Raw genomic sequence first — 16258 nt, forward strand, 5'->3', positions numbered from 1 at the left:
ACTATATAGCCATTAGTTATCCTTCAAATGATAAATAAATAAATAAATAAAACTTAAGCAGACATTCAGAGGCTGAGGGAATCTATCACCAGGAAAACTCACTGCAGGAATACTTGAGGGGGTTATTTTACCAGATACAAAGGACAGAACAAAACAAAAAAACTATAAGTAAAAGTTCCAACAAGGTTACAATAAAAACAATGATAATCTGTGAGAACAATAACATAAAAGGGAAGAAAATAAAGATCTGCAGTAAAAAAGAGGATGGAGCACTCATAAGACAAAGGACTCTTGCACATGTGAAAATTTTTCTCTTAATAACATAATGATAACCACCCACAAAAATACCAATACTAAAACACTTAGTTTATAAAAAGAAGAAATGGGGGGAAAGTATGGAATACCACCAAACAAAAATAACAGACAAAAACACAACAGAAGAACCAAACAAGACACAGAGCTACCAGAAAACAAAACATAAAAGGGCTAAAGGAAACCCTCAAGTGTTAATAATTACCTTCACTGTAAATGGACTGAACTCACCAATAAAGAGGCACAGAGTAGCATACTGAATCAAAAAGCAAAACACAACCATATGCTGCCTTCAAGAGACACACCTAAGCTGCAAAGATAAAAGTAGACTCAAAGTGAAAGGTTGGAAAATGATTCCGCAAGCAAATAATCCCAGAGAAAAGCAGATGTAGCCATACTACTATCTGACAATGCTGATTCAATACAAGAAGAGACAAAGATGGACATAATGATAAAAGGGACATTGTATCAGGAAGATATAACACTTCCCAATATATAGGCACCAAATTAGAGAGCACCAAAATATATGACATCTAACTGGCCTAAAAATAGAAACAGACAAAAACACAATTATAGTTGGCATTTTCAACACACCATGGATGGCTCTAGATAGATCAGCCAAACAGAAAATCAATAAAGAAATATCTGCCTTAAATGACACACTAGACCAAATTGACATAATATACATTTACAGGACATTTCATCCCTGAACATCAGATTATACATTCTTTTCTAGTGTGTATGGAACATTCTCCAGGATAGACCATATGTTGGGCCACAAAGCTAATATCAATGATTACCCTAACAATATCAAATTAACATCAATAAATTCAGTTAGATTGAAATTATACCAAACATATTCTCTGACCACAAGCATTAAAATTAGAATTTAACTGCAAAAAAGAAGTAAAGAAACTCACAAAAATGTGGAAATTAAACAACATACTTCTAAAAACTGGGTCAAAGAGGAAGAGATCAAAATATATATACAAATGAGATTGACAACACGACATATCAAAACCTCTGGGATTGAGAGAAAGCAATAATAAGAGGGAAGTTTATATCATTACAGTCTTGTAACAAGAAACAAGAGAGATCCTGGGTAAACAATCTAACATCACATCTGAAAGAACTAGAAAAAGACCAAAGAAAATCCAAAGTCAGCAGAAAAAAGAAAATAGTAAAAATTAGAGCAGAACTAAATGAAACAAAGAACAAAAAAACTATAGAAAAAAATCAATACAACAAAGAGCTGGCTCTTTGAAAAGAGCAATAGAATTGACAAATCTCTGGTTAGACTCACTAAGGAAAAGTGAGAGATGACTCATATAAATAAAATATGAAATGAAAGAGGAGAAATTACCACAGATATCATAGATATACAAAGGATCATAGTAGAATACTATGAAAGATTACATGCCACCAAATTTAACAATCTAGAAGAAATGGATAAGTTCCTTCAAGTATATAATCTTCCTAGACTGAGTCACGAAGAAGTGAAAAACAAATAGAACTATAAGCAGGCAGGAAATAGAAACAACTATGAAAATCCTTCCCTAAATAAAAGTCCAAGACCAGATGGTGACACTAGTGAATTCTACCAAACATTCAAAGAGATTTTGTACCTATCCTCAAAGTCTTCCAGAAAATAGAACAAGAAGCAAAACGCACCAACACATTTTATGAGGCCAACATAACACCACCAAAACCTGGAGAGGACAACACAAAGACAACTACAGACAAATAGGTAATGAATACAGATGAAAAAATCCTAAACAAACTACTAGAAAAACCAAATACAAGAATGCATTAAAACAATAATACATCACAATCAAGTTGGAATCATTCCAGGAGCACAAGGTTGGTTCAACATATGTAAATCAATCAATGTAATACCCCACATCAACAAAACAAGGACAAAAATCATGATTCTAGCAATAGAGGCAGAAAAGGTATTTGATAAGATATAGCATCCATTTATGTTTAAAACACTCAATAAAATGGGTATACAAACCATCAGCTAATATCATACTAAATGGTGAAAAAATGAAGGCTTTATAAAATCAGTAACAAGACAATGCTGCCCACTCTCTACACTCTTATTCAACATAGTACTGGAAATCATAGCCAGAGCAATCAGGCAATTGAAGAAGTATCACCATTTGTGTGTGTGTGAGTGTGTGTGTGTGTGTGTGTGTGTGTGTGTGTGTGTGTGTGTGTGTGAGAGAGAGAGAGAGAGAGAGAGAGAGAGAGAGACAGAGAGAGAGAGAGAGGGACAAATAGGGACAGACAGGAAGGGAGAGTTGTTCATTGATTGCTTTCTCATATGTGCCTTGACCAGGGGGCTACAGCAGACCAGTTTGACCCCTTGCTCAAGCCAGCGACCTTGGGCTCCAACTGGTGAGCCTTGTTCAAACCAGATGGGCCCGTGCTCAAGCCAGCAACCTCAGAGTTTTGAACCTGGGTCCTCTGTGTCCCAGTCCGATGCTCTATCCACTGCGCCACCACCTGGTCAGGCTAAAGTATCACTTTTTGTAGATGACATAATCCTGTATATAGTAAACCCTAAAGACTCCACCTAAAAATTATTAGAAACAATAAACCAATACAGTAAAGTCACAGGATACAAACACAATATACAAAAGTCTACAGATTTCCTATATGCCAACAATGAAACTTCTGAAAATGAACTAAAAAATAAATTTCTTTTAAAATTGCAAAAATAAAAAAAACCTAGGAATAAACTTAACAAAGGATGTGAAGAACCTATATACTGAAAACTATAAAACATTGTTGAAATAAATTGAAAAAGACACAATGAAATAGGAAAATATTCCCTGTTCATGGATAAGAAGAATCAACATAGTTAAAATGGCCATTATCACCCAAAGCAATATACAAATTTAATGCAATCCCCATTAAAATCTCAATGCCATTTTTTAAAGGATAGAACAAAAAATCACCAGGTTTGTATGAAACCATAAAAAACCCGGAATGGCCAAAGCAATTCTGAAAAAAGAATGAAGTTAGAGGTATCACACTAGCTGACTTCAAATTACATAATAGAGCTACGATAATCAAAACAGCATGGCATTGGCAGAAAAACAGACACACAGATCATAGGAACAAAATTGAGAGCCCAGAAATACACACACACACACACACACACACACACACATACACACACACACAATCTTCAAGAAAGGAGCAAAAAACACAATGGAGAAAAAAAAAAAGCCTCTTTAATAAATGGTGCTAGGAAAACTGGAAAGTTACATTCAAAGGAATGAAACTTGACTACACCTTGCCCCCTGCACAAAAATCAATTCAAAATGGATCAAAGGCCTAAATATAAGATCTAAAATAATAAATTACATAGAAGAAAATATAAGTACTAAACTTATGAACCTTCACCGTAGAGAACACTTTATGTATTTGACCCCAAAGGCAAGGGATGTAAAGGTAAAAATAAACAAATAGAACTGTATCAAACTAAAATCTTCTGCACAGCAAAAGAAACTGACAACAAAACAAAAAGGTAGCCAAACAAATTGGAAATGATATTTGCAAACAACTGCTCCAATAAGGGGTTACCATCCAAAATATATAAAGAACTCACAAAATTCAGCAACAAACAGCTGAACAATCCAATTAAAAAAATGGTAAGAAGACCTGAACAGACACTTCCCCAAAGAAGACATACAAATGGCCAGCAGATATATGGAAAGCTGTTCATCTTCGCTAGCTAATAGAGAAATGCAAATCAAAACTACAATGAGATACCACCTCACACCTGTTAGATTGGCTATTATCAACAAGACAGGTAATCACAAGTGTTAGAGAGGCTGTGGAGAAAAAGGAACCCTCATTCACTGCTGGTGGGAATGCAAATTAGTACAACCATTATGGAAGAAAGTATGGTGGTGGTTCTTCAAAAAATTAAGACTAGAACTACCACATGACCCAGCAATCCCTCTACTGGGTACCTACCCCCAAAGCTTGAAAACATTGGTATGCACCCCATGTTCACTGCAGCATTATCCACAGTGACCAAGAAATGGAAACCAAAGTGTCCCTTGATAGAGGATTGGATAAAGGTGATGTGGTATATATGATATATACACTGAAATACTACTCAGCTATAAGAAATGATTGACATATTGCCATTTACAACAACATAGATGGACCTTGAGAATATTATACCAAGTGAAATAAGTAAACAGAAAAAGGTAAAAACAATATGATTTCATACATAAATGGGATATAAAAATGGCACTCATGAACATAGATAAAAGTGGTTTCCCGGTAGGAGAGGGTTAGGGAGAGTAAAGAGGAAAAAACATTTGGTGACAGAAAATAATCTGACTTTAGATGATGGACACCCAACACAATCAACAGTTCAAATGTTATAGAAATGTAACCCTGGCCAATTGGCTCAGTGCATAGAGCATAGGCCCAGTGTATGGATGGTCCAGGTTCAATTCCCAATCAGGGCACATAAGAGAAGCAACCATCTGCTTCTTTCCCTTTCCCTCTCCCCTTTCTCTCCCTCTTCCCTACCCACAGCTAATGACTTGACAATTCGTTCCAGTGTCAGCCCCAGGTGCTGAGAATAGCTCAGTTGGTCCAAGCATTGTCCCCAGACAGGGTGGCTGGGTAAATCACTGTTGGGGCACATGTGGGAGTCTATCTTACTATCATATATTCCCTCCTCTCACTTAAAAAAAAAAGTTATAGCCCTGGCCGGTTAGCTCAGTGTTAGAGCGTCGGCCTGGCATGCGGGAGTCCCGGGTTTGATTCCCAGCCAGGGCACACAGGAGAAGCGCAAATCTGCTTCTCCACCCCTCCCCCTCTCCTTCCTCTCTGTCTCTCTCTTCCCCTCCCACAGCCAAGGCTCCATTGGAGCAAAGTTGGCCCGGGCACTGAGGATTGCTCTGTGGCCTCTGCCTCAGGCGCTAGAATGGCTCTGATTGCGGCAGAGCGATGCCCCAGATGGGCAGAGCATCGCCCCCTAGTGGGCATGCCGGATGGATCCCGGTCGGGCGCATGTGGGAGTCTGTCTGACTGCCTCCCCGTTTCCAACTTCAGAAAAATACAAAAAAAAAAAAAAGTTATAGAAATGTTTACCTGAAACGTAAATACTATTATTGATCAATGTTACCCATTAAGTTTAATTTTCTAAATAAAAAAAGGAACATAACCTATTTATTTATAAAATGACAATTCTCAAATAATTGCTACAGAAAAAATCATTATATCAATTTTCTTCAAATACCCCTTCGTTATTTCTGTAGTGGAGACCTTATATGACAGCAGATTTAGTCTAGTGGGCCTTCAATAACAATCCATGTCACAAATATGAAAATAAAATCAGGGTATCACCAGGGCTTCCTAATTTACATCTAAATGCAAGCTTCTTGATAATTTACATGCTATGCGAGCTTCTTACTCAAAAATACTTAATGGCAATCTAGCCTGACCAGGCGGTGGCGCAGTGGATAGAGTCGAACTGGGATGCCGAGGACCCAGGTTCGAGACCCCAAGGTCACCAGCTTGAGCACGGGCTCATCTGGTTTGAGCAAAAGCTCATCAGCTTGGACCCAAAGTCACTGGCTCGAGCAAGGGGTTACTCGGTCTGCTGAAGGCCTGCGGTCAAGGCACATATGAGAAAGCAATCAATGAATAACTAAGGTGTCGCAACGAAAAACTAATGATTGATGCTTCTCATTTCTCCGTATCTGTCTGTCCCTGTCTATCCCTCTCTCTCTCTGTCTCTGTAAAAAAAAATAAAAAAAAAATACTTAATGGCGATCTAGAAGCTAATTAGTATTGAAAGATCAGGGCTTTTTTATTCTCCTATAGCACATAAGAATGTCAGTAAAATGATCCCAAGGAAAGGTGAAAAGTTATATAACATAAGAAATGCATCAAGGTATTTATGCATCATGCTAGGTGATGCCCACAAGTTGCTAAGGTAATCTCAAAATGAATAGGAAGAATTGTGTCCCCATTTTACAGATAAGAGTGCAGAGTCACGGAGAGATTAATTTGCTATAGTCATGTGGCTGGAGTGGTGCAGCCAGGATTTTACCAACAGCTTCTATTTTAACCATGGCATCTACCTTGAAGTTATGGACTCGATTTGGAAGGGACCTTGCAAAGTCCTTGCCCTCCTTCTTGATAGGCTCATAATAAAACCAGGATGAAAATACTGATCTTTCTCATTTTCAGTATAGGTTCAAAAACTACACTAAAGATCAAGAAAAAACGCTCTTTTACACCCAGCAAGAAGTGTCATTTGAGCCTCCCCTGAGCAGGGAGGAGTACAGCTTTTTTCTCTAACCTATATTTCCTATTCACCTGATGGTGCGGTGCTGATTAGTTACCAGAAAAATGAAAGCATTTACTCAGTCACATTGTGCTCCATTACACTTAAATGTAGCGTTTTTACTGTTTCTCCTGTGAAGTAATAGACTTCTCACAGTCACAGCACAAATAGTAGGACTAACATTCCAATGTTTTAGGAAATGAGAAGAAAAGTCATTTTCCTCAAGCAGGAATATAAACCTGTAGTAACTTATGGGACAAGTTATATTGTAAAATGGTATTTTTCCCCTGTATTATTCAGAAAGGACAGTTTTTGTTGAGAATTATAACTAATATGTGAAATGAAGGAAATGTAAAGTATTAAGATAGTAACTGAAGTAGATCCATCTCCTTCCCCTTTATGATGATAATACTGCAGACTTGTCATGACACTTTTTATTCTAAGCCTAGACTTTTACTTCCCTACAGCTTTTGCTTTTTAAGCTAAAAATTCTCTCATTCTTGGTACAATGAATTTTTTGCTAAGTAATTAAAAACCAATTGTGTTTAAACCCTTTGAGATAGTTGGTTTTATACTGTCTAACTCAGGAGTTGGTTTCTAAAACCTCAAATTTAGCATCTCAAGGAAGAATGGTATCTATGGCATGTTTAAAAAAATGTTTTGAAACGAAGTGATGGGCATTTAAAAATAGAATTCAGAGAGCGCAGCTCCCCTGCCATCTTCCACGGGGGGAGGAGAATGACTGCTATGCTGCCAGAACATTGCTGCTGCGCTTCCACTGAGCTGCAGAACGGAGGGCAGCGACCAAGACCACTCACACTCACAGCGTCGCTACCACGAACATGCAGGCAATTTCACTAGAGATGCTCAAGTTAGAGAGAGCAAGGACCAGACCACCCCCTAACACCTCGCCCCCAGAGCCTCCCCTCTCTGCTCCTACGCCTTCCATCTCTGAACACTCTACTGACCCTGAGCATCACAGGCCCTGCCCACAGGTAGGAGCTTTAATACAGCACGGGGGTCCTGCCCCATGGTCACTCTGAGGGAGGCGCCAGCGGAATTTCAGTTTCAAAAATACTCAAAAATCAGAGAAACAGAGAAAATGTAAAACTTTGTGGGCTAGCTTTAAAGCCTAATATTCATCCATTTATTTTTCCTTCTAAGAAACGCTCTATCAAAACTCAAATAACTAACCTGCAAATAAAATTTTGGAAGGTAAAGCAATCTCTCACTAATTGTAGGAGTTATCTTCTTGAAAATTTTATTTGGCAAAACCGTAACTGAGATAAGAGAATTAGACAGGAAGACCACACAATAAGAACGGCTTTAAATATACAGGGTGGTGCAAAAGTAGGTTTACAATTGTGGGTATGCAAAACAGTTTATTCTTGTATTCTAATTTATTCTTATTGTATTATTTTCCATTCAAACAACTGTAAACCTACTTTTGCCCCACCCTGTAATTTTCAAACTTTAAAGTAAACAAGTGTTCTGAAAACACTTGCTTCCCAAGCAAACCAATTTCACCACTATAAGTATTTATCTTCGATAAGAAGAACTACAATATTTTCTCAGAACAGTTTTCAACGTTCGTGAAATATTACTGCTGTGTCGAGATCCAACTAGGCAGACATTGCAAAGTTTAGTCAACGGCCACACACTGTCTCCTTACAAATTCCTCACATAAGCACCTTCCAGCTTCAAATATGTTGAGGCAGTCAGGACAATGGACCACCAGGTCGTCTTTCAAGGAAAGACTTGCTCAGCTGTGGGGAAGGCAGCCAGCAAAGAGCTCCCTGCTTGCTGTCAGCTCCCTCAGGCTCCGCCTCAGCTGCAGTCACCTGGGGCTCTGGCCTCCCCCCCCCCCCCCCAGCAGCCTGCCTCCAGCCAATGGGCCAAGCAGGCACCACTCCCTCCAGAGTCCTCACAAGGTCGGCCAAGGCTGTGTCAGGCCTGAGCTGCAGCTCGACTTCTCCCTCAGCCCAGTCCCGCGTTCCTTCACAGTAAACATATTGCGCCCCAAACTCTGATTCGGTGTCCACGTCCAGAGAACACAATCTGCAACATACATCTTTTTCATTTACATTCTCCTTGCTCCAGTTAACACAAATCTCAGGAAAATGCTTGTATATACCCATTCTCTGAAATTATCAGGATACTAAGAGTATACTTTTCAGGGTACAGACTTCACTTTAACAAAAGAAGAGGTGTAGACTTTTCCTGCATTATCCTACATGGTACACAGATGCAATTACAGTATTGTTGAGAGACTCTTTTCTCCATGAAGATTAAACTGCACCGTGCCTGTAAAATTCTAAATATGGAACAGTGTTCATGCATATATGAACTCATTCAATATTGTTCAGTGTTGAGTCCCTTCTACACACCAGGCCCAGGTGAGAAAAGCTGCCGCTCTGCAGGCGCTTGCATTCCAGTGGTTCATGTAGACAAGAAACAAATCAGAAATTAATATAACGTCAGGGTCTACGAAGCAAGGTGAGGAGATAAAAAATAAAGGATAACCGGAGAAGCATCTATTGTTTCCAAACCACATGTGGAGAGGGATTGTTGTGATCTACACAGCTGAGCTGGCAGTCACATACACATTTAATATGTCCTACTAATTTCCTACACAGTACACTTCATTCCTGTCCTAGTGAAGAATTCATCACATTCAACTTTTTCTAAAATAGTATTTCTTCTGCATTGCGAGTCCACCTGCTGCATGAAACATAAAGTCTTAGATCTGTGTAATTAACCTATACAGTAATTCTGTCTTGGAGAAAGAGGAGCCTGAACCATCACAAGCTACGGTCAGATACAGCTGTCTCAGGCAGATGGCTCTATGGGCACCATCATACAACATCATAAACTTGCCAGATTTTTAAAATACGAAGGAGTTTTCTGTTTCATTAGTACTTTATGGTTGACCATTCACAAACACCAGCTGTTCAGACTTCTTCCTCTTGTGAAAATGTAACCATACATAGTCTTAGTTTGAAAGGGTATAATACCATATAATATTTATCCGAAGGATCTAATACTTAGATAATTTACAATGGCACAAGTAGGGGGTTATAGCTTAATTGAGGTGAAAAATTGAAATCAGGACCAATAGGGACTTAAGAGTAGTGGTAGAGGCAAATTAAATTACCTTGCTCCCAATAATCCAAACTACTTGGTCCACAGGGAATCCCAGGTAGCTTTTACAAGCCTCTAATCACAACATCAGTACAAGAATAACACAAATGACAGTTTCTTTCTGAGAATAACTGCGTATGCATCTCCACTCTAGGAGAACTTTACTGTCATCATTTTCAACCCATGCCCAGGAAAACCAAGCACCACTAAGTACTTGCTTAAGCCAGGAATCAAACCATACCTACCCTGTTGAACTCTAGTTATGAGGTAAAGAAAAAAATAACAGGCCCTGGCCGGTTGGCTCAGTGGTAGAGCGTCGGCCTAGTGTGCGGAGGACCCGGGTTCGATTTCCGGCCAGGGCACATAGGAGAAGCGCCCATTTGCTTCTCCACCCCTCCGCCGCGCTTTCCTCTCTGTCTCTCTCTTCCCCTCCCGCAGCCGAGGCTCCATTGGAGCAAAGATAGCCCGGGCGCTGGGGATGGCTCTGTGGCCTCTGCCTCAGGCGCTAGAGTGGCTCTGGTCGCAATATGGCGACGCCCAGGATGGGCAGAGCATCGCCCCCTGGTGGGCAGAGCGTCGCCCCTGGTGGGCGTGCCGGGTGGATCCCGGTCGGGCGCATGCGGGAGTCTGTCTGACTGTCTCCCTGTTTCCAGCTTCAGAAAAATGGAAAAGAAAAAAAAAAAAAAAAAAAAAAAAAAAAAAAAAAAAAAGAAAAAAATAACAGATTCGAGAGGTTGAAGAAACTGAGTTCAAATTTAGCTTCTGTAATTTATTAGCTTTTTAAAAGATTAACTAAGGTTATAAATTTTTAAAAGAACCTAAGGTTATAAATTTCAGATTTTGTATCTGTAAAGTGGAGATAACAACATCTATTCAATTACTTCACAAGGTCATTAAAATGTGTTTTAAAGTACTTTGAATACTCTAAAGTGATCTGCAAATGTATTGTTACAACTGGAGTTTGTTTAGATTTAAATGTTAACATATTATTCTGATATAATTTTTAATTGAGCAATAAAAACTACATTCATTCACTTAAAAATTATTCATTCAGTATCTTCTGTGTTACATACACCATGGAGAACATTAAAAAATGATAGTTATCCCTATTATCAGAGAGAGGGAATTGGGGGAAAGATGAGGTTTTGGCTTATGCCAACATTTATCAAGCACTTTCTATGGGCCAGACATGGTAATAAATACTTTACACATAGTAGCTCCATTAATCTTTAAAAAATCTATGAAAGAGGTAATATTTTTATCCTTATTTTACAGATGAGAATGATAGGCACATGAAGTTTGGAAATCTGTGTAAGATCAGACACCTAGTAAACATTAAAAGTATTAGAGTCAACTCACAGGCTCAGTCAAGTTAATTACATCATTAGGTTAAATTACATCTCAAGTTGGGCAGAAAACACACACATATCATGAATAATAACTAATGCTGACTAATAATTCCAAGGCAGTAAATGAGAAATGAGAAATCATCTTCGGGTGGGGTGGCCAAGGAAGTCCTTATGAAACTAACCGAAAACTAGACCCAAACTTGTTTGTAAAGTTTAGACAAAAAAAAAAAAAAAAAAAGATATAAAGGACAAATGAGAATATTACTTTCCATATGTACTTTTTTGAGCATGCAGTAGGTGTCACCTTATTGAAATATAACATACATAGAGGAAAATACAAAAACCCCGTAACTTGTGAAACAGCTCATGCAGCAGGTTCTCTGTTATGGACTGGACTTCTTTCCTAATTGAACAAAGCAAACTCTGACTTATAGGATTGTCTGACTATCTATATACCAATCTTAATATAATCCATTTTATCTCAGAGACTTAACACTGAATTTAATTATCATTTAATTGCTACTTTCCTACGATTAAGACCATTCAACACTTCAATACTGGCCCATTATTAAGAAAAAAACCTTGAAATCACATAATATATGTATTTCCATAATAAAAAAAAAATAACATAAGGCAAATGATTACGTTCGGTTTACGGAGAAGCACTGCATTGCAGCTGCCTGCCTTCCTTGCATCTCCAAATTTTTTTTTTTTGTATTTTTCTTAAGTTGGAAACTTAAGAAGGGGAGGCAGTCAGACTCCTGCATATGCCCGACCGGGATCTACCCGGCATGCCCGCCAGGGGGCGATGCTCTGCCCATCTGGGGTGCCGCTCCGTTGCAACCAGAGCCATTCTAGCACCTGAGGCAGAGGCCACAGAGCCATCCCCAGCGCCTGGGCCAACTTGGCTCCAATGGAGCCTCGATGCAGGAGGGGAAGAGAGAGATAGAGAGGAAGGAGAGGGGGAGGGGTGGAGAAGCAGATGGGCGCTTCTCCTGTGTGCCCTGGCCGGGAATCGAACCCGGGACTCCTGCACGCCAGGCCGACACTCTACCACTGAGCCAACCGGCCAGGGCCTTGCACCTCCAAATTTTTATATTTGTTATTGCATTTTATATAAAGGAAACAATTTTGAGGACAACTTTTCAAATGATGCACTAAACAATGACCAACAATGGTTTCTACTTCTTTCAATTTCCAGCAGGAAAAGTGTACTAACTGCTTGTAAGCCCTGTGTAAATACCATGCTACTTACCAAGTGATAAGTCTGGGCTTTTAGAGCATTGAGATCAGCAAAGTTTTCTTCATTGTCTGTCTCTTCCTCCTTAGGAAAACAAAAGAATTTTAAAAGTTACTAACTATAAAACTTTATCATTTAAAAATGTATTTCCATCTCTCACATACATATTCTACATAGACTAATACAGGCCCTGCTGGGTTAGCTCAGTCAGTTAAGAGCGTCGTCCTAAAACAACAAGGTTGCAGGTTCGATTCCCAGTCAGGGCCCACATGGGAAACAACAACAACAAAAAAGCACGACCGAGTGGAACAACTAGTGCTTTATGTAATACATTTTGTTTCAAATTTTGGGCCCCAAAATTAAGGTGTGTCTTATACACGAAAGTGTATTATACATTGGGAAATATGGTAATCCCTTCCCTAATATATAGGAAATATGGAGTGTGATCAGGTTCTATGACCTCGTAGGACAAAACATTAGCTTCCCTCTCTCTTCAAATGTCTTTATAGTGACAAGTGATATAGTGGGTGAAACAAATTAAACAAGAATATCCCCAAGTCTTGTAAAGAAAAAAAGTGGGTGTTGTTTGGTGGACATTCCACATGTAGAGGTGTACAAGAGTAGCAGTGGTAGATTTCAAAGACAATCCTCACCTTCAAGAATTTAAAAGTTATGTAAGACAGTAGATTCTCAAAAGGTGGTTCTGAGACCAGCAGCATCAGCATGACCTGGGAGCTTGTAAGAATGCATATTCTAAAGCTCCATCCTAGATCTACTGAGAGTCTCTGGGGGTCGGGCCACTAAACTAAGATGTGAAACTGTTAATTTTTGGTGAACTAGAAAGATTTTAATAAAATATAAAATAATAGAAATGCAGTTTCTATACACTCATGATGTTTACTTTTTTAGGAAGGGCATAGAGGTGTAGATAAAAACTGATCTCTTTACATCTTAAATCCTAAGCGTACACACTGAAGCGCACCTTTAAAAGTAGCTCAGTCTCTTCTGTGTTTGCGGCACTTAACAAGGAGAGTAAATTATTGAAATGCCAATGACTCAATGCCCATGGGAGAAGAGGCAAGTTTATAATGCTTTTGCAATAACCTAATCAATGCTATTTACATAGATAATCAATCAATACTTGCTGAATTGTACCGGATTGAACACTAACAGGTAAAAAGCTTTAATAGTAGGTAGGTACTAGAAAAAGTACCTAAGTTACTGAACATTACTGAGAGCATTCAAAAAGAATTCAAATATAAACAGAGAAAACAGCTTTAAAATAAATTGAGGATTCTAATCTTAGTAATTTAGAGGGCACTCAACAATTTCCTATCACTTCTTTGCCTAATATGCACTCTCTTAATTATTGTATCTTACTGCCAATAACTAAGGATATGATTACATACCGCAGGTGAGAAGATTCTGTCGTGACCAATACATTTTCTTTAATAGTTATCAATGTGTCCTATCATGATTTAGCCAGTCTAAACCTGAGTTTTCTAGTTCCTATCAGGCGTCCCCAAATTGCGGCCCCCTGAGGCCATTTATCCGGCTCCATCGCACTTCAGGAAGGGGCACCTCTTTCATTGGTGGTCAGTGTACTGGAGCACTGTAGGTGGCGGCCCTCCAACGGTCTGAGGGACAGTGCACTGGCCCCTTGTGTAAAAAGTCTGGGGACCCCTGTGTAATAGAACTTCATTCTGTCAGAAATGATCTTAATCATCCATCTTGAGTCACTCCACAAACTCTGGCAAGAAAATGAAGTAATATCTAACCATCCAAAGGCTTTTTAGCACTAATCCACTTCTCCTTAGGAATGGGAGAGATAAGAGGACCCCTTACAGGGGTCCCCAAACTTTTTACACAGGGGGCCAATTCACTGTCCCTCAGACCATTGGAGGGCCGCCACATACAGTGCTCCTCTCACTGACCACCAATGAAAGAGGTGCCCCTTCTGGAAGTGCGGCGGGGGCCGGATAAAAGGCCTCAGGAGGCTGCATGTGGCCCGCGGGCCATAGTTTGGGGATGCCTGCTGATGACAGTAAAGAAGAAGGGGAATGAAAAAAACAACACTTCAACAGATTTTACTAAGGGAACTAACAACTTCAAAGGCAATCACTTTAGGAAGGCCTTGAGTTTGGTCTTATGACAACAGGTCATTAACTCATAGTTGGGAAGAAATGTGTGATGAGGCTGCTTTCTAGTTTGTTTCTCTAATTTACCCACCTAACAATGCTGCTTGGAACCTTAAAGGTTTCTCAGGGGGGAAAAATAGCTATAATTTCTGAAAGTTACACAGCAATGTGGTGACAGATGATTTTGTGGTCAAATAATTAATGAATACCTACTATACATCAGGCACTGCACAATAAACAGGATACAAAAAAAAAAAGCACAAAATTGTATCTGCCCTCATAGGGCCATATAGGGTTATCTTTCTGACAAGTATGCTTTTACATACTTTTTCCAAATTAGCAGTTTCAAGTTATGTCTTTAAAGCTAAATGGATAGGTCCAGGCATTTGTCAATAGACTAGTAACTAGTAAATAGTTATGAAAGCCCTGGCCAGGAAGCTCAGTTGATTAGAGCACTGACCCCAAAGACCTTTGCTGTTGCAAAAGGTAAAATTTCCTTCTTCTTTTTTTTTTTTTTTTGTATTTTTCTGAAGTTGGAAACGGGGAGGCAGTCAGACAGACTCCCACATGCGCCCGACCAGGATCCACCAGGCATGCCCACCAGGGGGAGATGCTCTGCCCATCTGGGCATTGCTCTGTTGCAACCAGAGCCATTCTAGCGCCTGAGGCAGAGGCCACAGAGCCATCCCCAGCGCCCGGGCCAACTTTGCTCCAATGGAGCCTTGGCTGTGGGAGGGGAAGAGAGAGACAGAGAGGAAGGAGAGGGGGAGGGGTGGAGAAGCAGATGGGCGCTTCTCCTGTGTGCCCTGGCCGGGAATCGAACCCGGGACTCCTGCACGCCAGGCCAACACTACCACTGAGCCAACTTGCCAGGGCCAAAATTTCCTTCTTTTTACAGCTGAGTAGTATTCCACTATGTAAATGGACCTCAGCTTTTCTTGCAATCATCTATTGATGGATACTTGCAAATCCTGGTTATTTTTAAAATACTGCTGCAATGAACATAGAGGGTGCATATACTTTTTCAAATTGGTGTTTTGGGTTTCTTTTTGATACATTCTGAGAAATGGAATTCCTGAATCATAAAGCAATTCCATTTCTAGGTTTTTGAGGTAACTCCATACTGTTTTCCACAGTGGCTGTACCAGTCTGCATTCCCACCAGCAGTGCATGAGAATTCTTTTTTCAACATCCTTGCCAACACTTGTATGTTGATTTATTGAGGGTAACCATTCTGACAGGTGTGAGTTGATATCTCATTGTGGTTTTAATTTGCATTTCTCTGATGATCAGTGACACCCAGCACCTTTTCATATGTGTACTGGCCATATCTATATCTTCTCTGAAGAATGTCTATTCAGGTCTTTTGCCCATTTCTTAATTGGATTATTTTGTTTTTTTTGGTGTTAAGTTTTATAAGTTCCTTTAAATTTTGGATATTAAGCATTTACCAGATGTATCAGCGAATATGTTCGCCCATTCAGTGGGTTGTCTTTTCATTTTGTTGGTTTCCTTTACTGTGCAAAAATCTTTTGGTTGATGTAGTACAATTTATTTTTTCATTTCCCTTGCCCAAGATAATATATCAGAAAAAATATTGCTATGAAAAATGTCTGAGGTTTTACTGCCTATTTTTTTTCCTACAATTTTATGGTTTCATGTCTAAAACTTGAGTTTTTAATCCATTTTGAGTTTATTCTTGTATATGGTGTAACAAGGTGGTCCAGTTGCATTTTTTTTTTTTTGCATG

General features: G+C 39.3%; 1 protein-coding gene across 1 annotated transcript in view; it reads right to left on the bottom strand.

The window, feature by feature from the left end:
• The window catches only part of IFT57 (intraflagellar transport 57), an 84858-nt gene that overhangs the window by 52382 nt on the left and 16218 nt on the right, over positions 1 to 16258 (bottom strand). The window contains exon 5 of the mRNA XM_066347396.1: positions 12386 to 12454. Coding sequence (XP_066203493.1) covers positions 12386 to 12454 — 69 coding nt within the window. The remainder of the gene's footprint in view (positions 1 to 12385; positions 12455 to 16258) is intronic.

The sequence above is a fragment of the Saccopteryx leptura genome, chromosome 8 (assembly GCF_036850995.1).
Source record: "Saccopteryx leptura isolate mSacLep1 chromosome 8, mSacLep1_pri_phased_curated, whole genome shotgun sequence".
Lineage (NCBI taxonomy): Eukaryota > Metazoa > Chordata > Mammalia > Chiroptera > Emballonuridae > Saccopteryx > Saccopteryx leptura.